General features: G+C 37.5%; 2 protein-coding genes across 2 annotated transcripts; both read left to right on the plus strand.

Annotated features, from left to right (window-relative positions):
- The first annotated feature begins 1,908 nt into the window (after positions 1-1,908).
- LOC117214764 lies at positions 1,909-5,778 on the plus strand. Its single transcript, XM_033461079.1, has 3 exons — positions 1,909-2,699; positions 2,783-2,867; positions 5,695-5,778. Exon 1 carries the CDS (start codon positions 1,971-1,973, stop codon positions 2,562-2,564), a length of 594 nt encoding a protein of 197 aa, XP_033316970.1. The 5' UTR covers positions 1,909-1,970; the 3' UTR covers positions 2,565-2,699; positions 2,783-2,867; positions 5,695-5,778.
- Positions 5,779-9,057: 3,279 nt separating this feature from the next.
- On the plus strand, positions 9,058-11,023 carry LOC117214740. Its single transcript, XM_033461035.1, has 5 exons — positions 9,058-9,504; positions 9,718-10,149; positions 10,234-10,523; positions 10,607-10,709; positions 10,783-11,023. Exons 1-3 carry the CDS (start codon positions 9,058-9,060, stop codon positions 10,483-10,485), a joined length of 1,131 nt encoding a protein of 376 aa, XP_033316926.1. The 3' UTR covers positions 10,486-10,523; positions 10,607-10,709; positions 10,783-11,023.
- The last annotated feature ends 943 nt before the right edge of the window (positions 11,024-11,966 follow it).

An 11,966-nucleotide genomic window follows, 5' to 3' on the forward strand; every position in this document is an offset into this window, starting at 1 on the left:
TTTTTTTAATACGGAAGAAAAGTTCGGTGTGGGTGTGCCCCTGTGCCTAAAGAACGCGGATTCGTTGTTCCCACTTTCGTTAGGAAAAGTGAGGGTAACGAACCGAGGTGTCGATTGGTCATGACCTGCATTACTGCTCTAAGGGATGAGTAGGGAGTCTCCTACCATCGTGGTGGATAGATGACTGTGTGCGTGAGAAAAACCTAGCTTGTTTTATTACAGGGCTATTCGGATTTTCCTAATGGGTGCATACCCGCTTTCTCCGTGTTTTAAGTGCGACTAATAAACCTAAGGACCTCTCTAAAAACCTACTGTGTTTCGAGAATATTTTTAAGCTTTAGAAATTCTTCAAGACAAACGGATTGAAGACACATGGCGAAACAATACAGGGAAGTGAAAGTTATGGTGGGCCCTTAGGTTTATTGAGGGTCGAAGTGACGTTACGCATGTCACAGACGAAATTCGAGCAACTGTATATAACAAACCGAAATTCCGAACGCCTTATCGCGTGTGACCGTCCGGTCAGCACCCGTTCTCAGCCGCCTGAGTGGCATTCGATCACTCCAGCCGTTCTCCGAATTTTACACTAAGTATAAACAAAACCTTCTCCCACTCCAACGAATGGAAGAATATAAATGCTCCCTTCAAAATCATCCAGTCAGTCTAATAAAAAAATTCTTAACTAATCCAAGTATCGAAAGTGTATCATCGCGAACCGAAAAAATTGTATAAATTGAGTAAAAAAATAAAAAGAACTTAATCTCCTTTTCGGAAATTAACAAGTTCCTTATTTTTACCTTAATTTTACACGACATTTTTGGCGATCCGTGCCAGGATCTATTCACTTCAGTGCAAACGAAATTACGATTTCGGCGTACGCGCATCATTGAAGATCGAAGGATCAACGGACCCAGTGCGAATCTTTGCTACTACGAAGCCCTGCAGCAACTTTCAACGTTCCACTACGGTGAAACTAGACGAGAGGACTACGGTCAGCGCAGAGCAAGCCTACGAATAAGATTCGGAATCTAGAACCAACCAGAGAGGAAACATCCCTGAGACTCCTCAACGGTCATAGCTACTACGGTAAGCTGAAAAATCTGGATTCATTTTCACGATACCGTGTGAGAAAACCCAGTTTCTCAAGCGCTTCGAGTCCAAATAGCAACAGTAGTTCAGACTCAATAAGCTCAATTAGAATCATGCCCACATCACGAAAAGACAAAGTCGAAACTATTGAAACCGTTTCTACAAACGGAGGTACGGACAATTCGATTCGTGCCATACTCGACGTAATTCAAAAACAAATTGAAATTCTTGCGCAACGTGTAGAAGAGACACAACGGACGGCCGACAGTGAAAATAAGAAGCGTGCAGCGGAAATAGAACTATTAGGCAAAAATATCTCCAAAATAAAAATAGGATGCGACGCTACTACAGAACTAGGCTCCCTTATTACTATGGACGAATCTGTTGCCGCGAGAGATAGAACTTCCCCACTATGCGTTCCAATTCGAACAGAAGAAGACAACCATCCCTCTTACGAAGACCGTCCACCGCAATTCGCTTCTCCGAGCTTACGGGCCAAAGACGCGATAGTATGTATTCCGCAATTAAACGGCGAAGACAATATCGGAGTAGAAGAATTCATACGCGAAGTACGCGAATTACGAGCCATGTGTAGCGAACCCACGTTACTATTAAAAATGATTAAAATCGGGAAAATCACGGGTAAAGCCGCAATGGCCATCTGCAATATATCGATATACGAATACGGACACCTGTACGATGCCCTAAGACGAAACGTAGCCACCCAAGACTCTGTTAGAGAACATCAAGACCAGCTACGCGAAACGAGACAGCGTCACGACGAAAGTGTGCTAAGTTATATCATCAGGTTCCGCAGAGCACTCAATAAGTTACAATACAGTATAACGAACGAATACCGTGACGAAATTACTAGACGAGCTATGAACGACAGGATTTTAAAAGACTCCGTGATCGATTTTATCCGAGGCCTGAAAGGCGAAATAGGACAATTACTACTCGCCAATCCACCATACAATATCCTTGAAGCCGAAAAGAAAGCCACCGACATCGAGCGATTCTTCAGGGAAGATCGAAATCGACGACTAAAACCAATAGAACGATTACGACTTCCTGAGCAGCAACGACTAACAACCAATAATCCTAATCCGATCACTAAAAAACCAACTCCAACACCCAATCCAATGCCAAGAAGCTTCCGACAAACCGAACAAATACCACTTGCCCAAAGGACACAATTAAAATGCTTCAAATGCAACCAAATCGGACATGTCTCCAGTCAATGTAAAAATTTTCGAACACCCAGCCAATTTCCGAGACCACCAGCAGTCCACAATCTCGAGACACACAAGGAAGAAATAGAGGAACCAATAGACCAGACCTACGAATTAACGCCACAACAGGAAGACTACCCACAGTACTTTTACGATCCGACGGACAGCGACATAAATTCCTCATTGACAGCGGAGCAGGAATTAATATACTCAAGCGAAGATGCGTATTACGACCAAGAATAACAAAAGAACGGAAATTCTCGATGGGACACTCTAAATTTAAAACCAACGAACACGCTTTGATAAAACTATTTGGCAAAACTCTAGAATTTTTTGTGGTAGAAGACAACTTTCCAATTATAGAAGACGGCATACTCGGTTTGCCAGCCCTATCTAAATTCAAATTTGAACTCTCGAATCAACAATTAAAACTTGACAATAATATACTTTTATTGCAACAGGAAAACGACGTACCTCCAAAACAAGCAGTGTCAAAAACAGTCTACCTGGAAGGAAAACCGACAACGATATGCTTTATCAATGGTGGTGAGTGCCCAGCCAAAATGACTAATTTTATCGAAAATTCAAATACGTATGATCAAGTCTCCACGTTTAAAGATTTAGTTAGACTTTCGCATATAGAGAAAACCCTCCGTGAACCAATCGAAAAGATATTGCTGTTCTACCTTGACGTATTCAATCTAGAGACCGACTTATTACCATGCACTAATCTTGCTAAACACACAATAACGTTAAAAGAAAATAAAATCATTAACACAAAATCTTACCGACCGCCTGAATGCCATAAAGAAGAAATCAAACGACAAATGGACGAAATGCTACAAAAGAACATTATAGAACCATCTGATTCTCCTTACAATTCACCAGTCTGGGTAGTACCAAAAAAGGCAGACGCCTCAGGGAAACAGAAATGGCGAATTGTAATAGACTTCAGAAAAATAAACGAACTAACTGACCAGGACGCATATCCATTACCTGACATAGACGACATACTATCCCAACTAGGCAACGCAAAATTCTTCTCAGCCCTCGATTTATCCTCCGGATTCCACCAAATCCCAATGGACATAGACTCTAAAAAGTACACAGCATTCTCCACACCACAAGGACACTATCATTACAATAGGATGCCATTCGGTTTAAAGAATGCACCTGCAACATTTCAACGCATGATGGATACCGCGCTAAGAGGACTCATAAATAAACATTGCTTCGTATATTTAGACGACATTATAATATTCGGACAGTCGATTGAAGAGCACAATAGCAACCTCGCGATAGTATTGCAACGCCTACGCGAACTCGGACTCAAAATACAGCCGGACAAGTGCGAATTTCTCAAACCAGAATTAGAATATCTTGGACATATAGTAACCGCCGAAGGTGTAAAGCCAAATCCCAAAAAATTAGAAGCCGTTAGCAATTTCAAACAGCCACGTAATCCCACAGACATCAAATCGTTCTTAGGACTAGCAGGTTATTACCGTAAGTTCATCAGAAACTTTTCTAAGATCGCGAAACCATTGACCGAACTTACAAAAAAGGAGACACCATTTCATTGGACAGATAAAACCCAGGAAGCATTCCAGACATTAAAAGACAAACTCTGTTCATCACCCGTACTAAAATTCCCAGACTTTGCGAAACCATTCACATTAACGACTGACGCCAGTAACGAAGGTATAGGTGCAATCTTATCACAGGACGGACATCCATGTTGTTATATCTCGCGAACTCTAAACCCACCGGAACGAAATTATTCCACTACAGAAAAAGAACTTTTAGCAATAGTATGGGCCGTGAAACGCCTCCGACAATATCTGTTAGGACGGAAATTCCTCATCCGAACCGATCACCAAGCACTAAAATGGTTACAGAATTGCAAAGACCCCTCATCACGCTTGATGAGATGGCGATTAAAACTAGAAGAATACGAATACGACATAGAATACACGAAAGGAAAAGATAATACTGCAGCCGACGCACTATCTAGAATACATGTTCTGACCAGACGACGCGAAAATTTGAACATAGAACTCGATAAAAAATATCACGATTGGGAAAAATCTACCGACGCGTTACCCAAAATTCTCAAAATGACTCCGAACCGTAAATCTTTCTATCAATTATCCAAAACAGAGCTAGGAAATTACGACAGAATCGAATGGTTAACTAAATTAAACGAAATTATTCATATAAACGAAAAGATAGGTATAGGCGACGACAGTTTCACAGAGACCGAAAAGAACGCGATCAAACAAATTTTACTATTCCTGAACGACACCGTAAAAGAATTAAATTTTGCATGGGAACCAATTCAAACATATAGCGACGAAGAAATAGACGAATTATTGAAAGAAAATCACGATTTAGTAGGACACCCCGGTATACAAAAGACATACGATCGCATTCGTGAACGGCACAGAGTACCAGATTTGATGAAACGTATACAACAACATATAGAATCATGCGACACCTGTCAAACATCTAAAACTACACGTATCAGACCGCGCGAAGAACCTTGTATCACCGACACACCCCTCGAACCAAACGATAAAATTGCTATGGACTTATTAGGCCCACTGAAAAAGACGAAAAAAGGCAATCAGTACATTCTATCATGTCATACATGACGAATTGACAAAATACTTAATACTCGTACCACTAAAAACTCAGCAAACGGAAACAATTTGGAACGCACTCTTGAATCATTACATTTACATCTTTTCCGCTCCAAAAAAGATATTAACTGACCGCGGACAGAATTTTATATCTAGTTTAATGCAACAGTACGAAGACGCGTTCAAAATCAAACATATCAAAACGACATCCTTCCACCCACAAAGTAACGGATCGTTAGAACGGACACACGCAGTAATAACAGACATGTTAAAATCGATACAGCGAAATTCGGATGAAGAATGGGACGATCAACTTAACTTTGTATGCCTTGCATATAACACAATGATACACGACTCTACTGGTTACACGCCATTCGAACTCACATTCGGACACCAAGCCAATCTTCCCTCCACAATATCCAAGAATCCCCAACGCACATACGCAGACGAAGTCACGTTCCGCAAAAAGGAATGGGACTCTAGACTCCGACACGCTCGCGAAACATTGATCAAAAGTAAACAGCGATATCAGCGCGATCAAAAACGTAAAATTATAAAACCTCAATCAGTTTTCAAAGAAGGAGACTCTGTTTTAATACATAACGATCATAAAAGGCATAAACTTGATGTGGAATGGTTAGGACCGTACACGATTGATAAAGTATGTACTCCATACTATCTGATTCAAGACAAAAAGATACACGGTAATCGTTTAAAACCTTACTTTCCAGGTCGACGCTCCTCTTTGCCGGAATAGTATCCGCGCAAATAAATATTACACCATTAGAAGGAAACTCTGTATTCGTAGAAAACATAGGAAAAGGATATTTATACAGCGACACTGCCAATGTAATAGTAGGATTAGACACTAGCGACATATACGAACAGATAAGCGCAATAGAATCATATAAATTAACGATAGACTCACGTGCAATCAGCAAACAATACGTCGAAGAGTTAGGCGGATTACAAAATCGCATCAATAACCTAAAACAACTCGCAAAACACTTGAAAGCGTTAACACATACCCGGAGCACACGAGGTTTGCTTAACATCATAGGTTCCGTATCGAAAAGTCTGTTCGGGACTCTCGACGATGATGATCTTACGCTCATAAACAAAAATATGGACAAACTATTCGATGATAATAATAAAATCAAGACCATAATAGCTAATCAAACAGCACTTATTAGAAAAATTGTAAACTCGGAAAACCTAAACCACTTAGAGAGATCATATAGTGATATATTAAAATTACAACAGCAGGCAAATATCGATAGATCTATGCTTAAGATGATCATGAAAGTCGACACCGCGATGCAAACTTTACACTTCCAATTAGATGAAATACTTAACGTCATGATATTAGGCAAACAAGGAATAATTAGTCCACAAATACTTGACCCCAATGAATTCATAGAAAATTACGCCAAGGCAATAGGTAGCCAGATGTACAACACCGCGATTTCTGCCAAAACCGAACATTTTCAATTCATACTCGACATCAGTGATCTTAAAATCTTCACAATAGATGACAAAATATTTTTCAAAATCATAGTACCTTTAGTCTCTAACACAGAATGGAACATATTACAAGTATATCCTATCCCGAGTAAAAGAAATGGAGTATTTTTGGCTCCAGTAGTCGAACATCAGATATATTTAACTTCAGGTCTTTCATTTATAAACGCTGATATCGAGTATTTCAACAAACTTTGTAAGAATCGAGCCGGAACCACTATATGCAAACAAACACTACCAATCCATGACAGAAATTCAAAAACCGATTGTCGCAGCGAAATAATAAATTTCAAACCACACATTGAACATTGTCAAATAACTGTGCTTAAGATTGAAGACATTAGCTTTATACCGCTCAAAACTAGCAACTGTTACATTGCGATACCAGCAAATCCGATAGAAATAGACACAATTTGCCAAACGAAACATACCTTACAAAAACTTGACAAGCCATCATAAGAGCTAACACTTCTTGCGATATATTGTACAAAGACGAACACATGCGTATAGGCGAAACAAAAAACGAAGTCATATACGAAATCAAAACAAAAACCCTAGCGCTCAAAACAAACGATAGTTTCACTCATCTATTAGATAAACTCGAGCGAGCACCGAAAATAATAGATAATTTACAAGACTATAAAACAACGATCGATAAAATAGGCGACGAGATAGAAACTCTTAATTTCGAACACAGAATTAAAAATATACAGTATTGGGGACTAACCACGCTCCAGATATTAGGGTACATAGCATTAGGCATACTAGGTATATATGGATTAAACAAAATAGGGGTATTCAAATGCATCAGGAAATGTATACCGAACAAATTATGTATCAATTTATTTTGCTGCCGAAATGAAACTGTAATCAACAGCCACAATGCGATAGCCCCACCAGTACCACTCACCCTGGGCTCAACACCCAACATCTATATTCCAACCAACACATACCACTCAGATGGAGAGGAGGAATCAGCTGTAATTTTCAAGCCACGTCAAGTCCGATTCCACAAAAGTCTTCTGAAGAAAACTTGAGGGATCAAGTTCAATCTAAGAAGGGGGGAATGTCACAGACGAAATTCGAGCAACTGTATATAACAAACCGAAATTCCGAACGCCTTATCGCGTGTGACCGTCCGGTCAGCACCCGTTCTCAGCCGCCTGAGTGGCATTCGATCACTCCAGCCGTTCTCCGAATTTTACACTAAGTATAAACAAAACCATCTCCCACTCCAACGAATGGAAGAATATAAATGCTCCCTTCAAAATCATCCAGTCAGTCTAATAAAAAAATTCTTAACTAATCCAAGTATCGAAAGTGTATCATCGCGAACCGAAAAAATTGTATAAATTGAGTAAAAAAATAAAAAGAACAATCTCGTTTTCGGAAATTAACAAGTTCCTTATTTTTACCTTAATTTTACACGACACCCGCGTTATGCAGGACACCCTGATGGCGTTGAACGCAACGATTCAAATTGAACTGAAAAGTCGTTATGTTTTCAGAGGACTTGTGTGTAGAGGATGGTTGATCGTGAGATTTATTAGACAAGATTGCTCGTTGTTGAAACCTTCAAGTATATTTTCAAATGATTAAATAAATAATTATAGATAATGTTCGCAAAGACGGTAGATACTCGTAGATACTGATCCATAACTCTCGTGAACTCTTTACGATTGCGTCCGTTTAAACTGGTATAGTATAAACAGATCGGGGGAGAGTCGGAGAATTCAAATTCGTCTTTGTTCGACGGTTCGACGGTTCGACGGTAACGTAACGGCGACATTGTTTTGCCCGGAGTTTATTTATTAATATATTATGTATGTCCTCACGATCTTGATACTCCGAAGCAAAAAAACAACAACATGATTTGAAATGTTCTCTAGCTCATGTACCGCTACGTGTACTTTCAAGGAGCAAAACTGACACAGTTCCGCTTGTGACGCGAGACGGAGATTATCGTTTCACTTCCTTTAACGCATTTTTGCCATTGAAAGACACTAATTTCTGTGACTTGCTTTATCTCTGTTATAAATCTCTCTTTATATTTAAAATTTTATAGTTTTTGTGCAAACGTAAAAGGTAAGTAAATATTAATAAATATTATAATAATATAATATAATGCTATATAATAATATTAATAAATACTTCGCTATTTACTTATTTTATTTCCATTAAGGTATATTGTATTTTTCATTGCATTACTTTCATTTTTATTTAGTGTAATAATAAACGCATACGTTAATATTCATTGGCATTAGTGTAATTGTAAGCTTCACTGTAAATTTAATAAAATTTATAAGAACGGAATTATTAAAAGGGTATATATGTGTAATTAAACTAGATTCTATTCTCAATGTTACTTCATTATTTTATTATTGTTTCATATATATATATATTTTTTTTAATTTACATGTGCTTCTAAGTTAATAGAACTAAACACATGTGTATGTATTAATTGCTATATACGTCATAATTTCAACCATAATATTAAATTATGGTATGTATTATTAAAAAGTATATTTTAATGTATATATTAAATATATATCATTTATTCGTAGATTTTAAATATGGATACTGGATCAAAGAAGGAGATTAAAGAAATGATTACCAAAGATATATCGAATATACATAATTATTCCTTGGATGTTAAAAAATATATTAACAACCAGCTTGAAGACACTCTGGATTATTTACATGGTTTAATTGCTGAAATACCACAATCAGTCCCTGGCCCTTCAACTACAAAGAGGCCGAAAGTTTTGAAGAAAAAAGGTTATCGCCGTAAAGAGACTATCCCAGAAAATGATATTATCAATACTGACAATACAGTAACAGATTCAGCAGTACATGATAAAACAGAAAATAAAGATGTAAAAACTGGGGATGTGCTGGAAACAACAATTGACCGAACAAAAAGAAAGGCTGCAATAAAAGCTGCAATTAATATTAAAAAGCAGCAGTCAATGTCACTTGTTACAAAATTACGAAGGCTAACTCTTGATGATGACAGTAATGTAAATGTTTGTGTCATATTATGATGAAATTTAATACTTTCAATCTTACCCCATATCTTATGTTACTAATCAATACTAACCCTTATATGTAGTATCCAATAATGTTTGATATCGGTTAATTAATGCGTCAAAATCTAATTGCTTATACAATTGTATGTACATTGTGTATATAAATACTACTATAACGTTGTTAAATATATTCTAAATTTTTAGAGGAAACGTGGAGGCCGACCTAAAAAAAAGGAAAGTGCTAGAAGTAGTTCAGATGAAAAAAACACAAAAGGTCCTACAAAACATAGTAAAACAAAAAAGAATGTTTTAAGCGAAACAATTTCAAAAGAAGATGCAAAACAGCCAGAAAGGATTGAACCATTAAAGTCTTCAATGACAACAAGAGATAGTAATATAAAGAGAACTTTTTCACGGAGTGAAAACACGAAGGGTAAATATTCTAATATTATTGATGATACAGTAATTCCATCAGCAAGAAATGATATTGAAGATCCTTCAATGTGCGAGGATGCACTTGAGAAATTTACTCCTCTTATGAATTCCACGATGGACATCAATTCTACTTATACGCAGAAGATGATGGACGCTACCGCAATTGTAGAACCTTTATCACCAATAAAATCAAACGAAACGGTAGTAATTAATAAAAACTTGGCTAGTAGTATAGGAAAAAATAATGAACCTAAATTTACATCACGGTCGCCAATAACTCTGCAGGAGGAGGTTCAGCAGCTGAATCAAGCGATTGGACTCACCGAGTTCGAAGAATTATTCGCAGAAGATGAGCCATCCCGTGAAAGGGAAATGTCTAATAGAAACATGACGAAACAGGACATTCAAAATGAAATGAAGAAAAATGTGCCCGTAAGAAGGAGAATCGAGGCCTTTGAAAAAGAAAAAATTTCAGAAAAAGCCATTGTTCAAAAACTGGCACGAAGATCTGTCGAAAAAGCAAAAAAATCTTATTAGCGAAACAAAAGAAGGAGACTCAGATGATGACATCGCAGGTAACATTACAAACAGTATCAAAGTATTCTTCTGTTATAAAAACACAAGCTATTATTCATTCGATATTTTATCCAAAATATAGCTCCAAACAGTAAGGTCCACTTCTGTTTTGCACAGTAAACCTGACGACGACACATCGGACGATGAAGCCAGACCAAGGCGTACAATTCCACATTAGGCGCAATGTAAGTGTTGTTTTACTTAATGAGTTAATAAACATTATAATGCATGGAGTACTCGAATTTTTATCAATTTTAGCATACATACGCGAAAATGAACTTGCAATGCAACGATAAATTCCGAAGAAAGCAGTCTATAAATTCTTTGATAGAAGAATGTGCACACCAGATTTAACTGAAATGTTTGAAAATATAGATAGGAGTAGATTACAATGCACGTCCAGTGCAATATGGAAGACACCACCGCGTTATTCCATGATGGAAAACGAATAGAAGTTATAATTTGTTAAACTGAATGTTGTTGATTTCAAATTGTGCCAAAGAGCAGGAATACTTGCCATACCTTGCGTGTAATATAAAAATGATGTTACATTGCAACTATCGTTAAAAGATGTATGTGTTCTTAAAATATACCAATGAACGTAAGACTATTTCACTTTTTATATTTTAGAATGATCATAGGCATATATTACTTTTATTATACTAATCAAATTTTACCATTTTTTCTTATTTATATGTATCTTCTTAAGAATTGATAAATAAACAAATTAATAAATAATTGTTTTGGTACGACTTTTTAATGAGAAGTAAATTTTATTAGATTTGCCTTATTATCACTGTCGTGTAATAATTCGCGAGATACGCGTGATATAATTCGCTCGATTAAATAGCACTGGTGATTTCGTCTCTTCGTGTAACGAGGAGGGTCTGGTAAATGGGTCGACCGTGGACGTTCAATCTTGTAAGAGAACAAACGGCGGCACCGTATCGTCGAGCATTTTTCTTTCGGTCAACAGCCATCCATTTTATATTTAGCACATTCGGTTGCGACGCTAAATTTTCGTTACACCACCAGTTGTTTCGTCTGAAATTCGCGTGACGTAAGTGCATTACACTTTCGCACACGTCAGCCATTCCTGCGACCACTTCGCGTGCGTTAACTCGATAATATTTCGTCTCTGTTACCTTGTCGCCGTTGCTGCTTGACACATCTCGCTTGCTGGACGACTGATCGATGAAAATTAAAACGGGACGCTGATTTACCGTATCGTTATTTTTGTGTCAGGTATTCTCTTTTTGCCGTTTCGGCGAATTATTTTCATTTCGAACTTTTTTAGTCTTATTGTTACGTCGATTCTTATATTTCAAGATCTAGTCTTGTACGTACGCTGGGGAGCGCTTTTATTTATTGATTCAACAAAGAATATCGTTGTAGGTGTCATACATGCGAGTAAAAGTAACGAAGTACGAGCAGTTTCACTG

This window comes from Bombus bifarius, unplaced genomic scaffold, assembly GCF_011952205.1.
Source record: "Bombus bifarius isolate JDL3187 unplaced genomic scaffold, Bbif_JDL3187 scf7180000009243, whole genome shotgun sequence".
In the NCBI taxonomy this organism is placed as follows: Eukaryota; Metazoa; Arthropoda; class Insecta; order Hymenoptera; family Apidae; genus Bombus; species Bombus bifarius.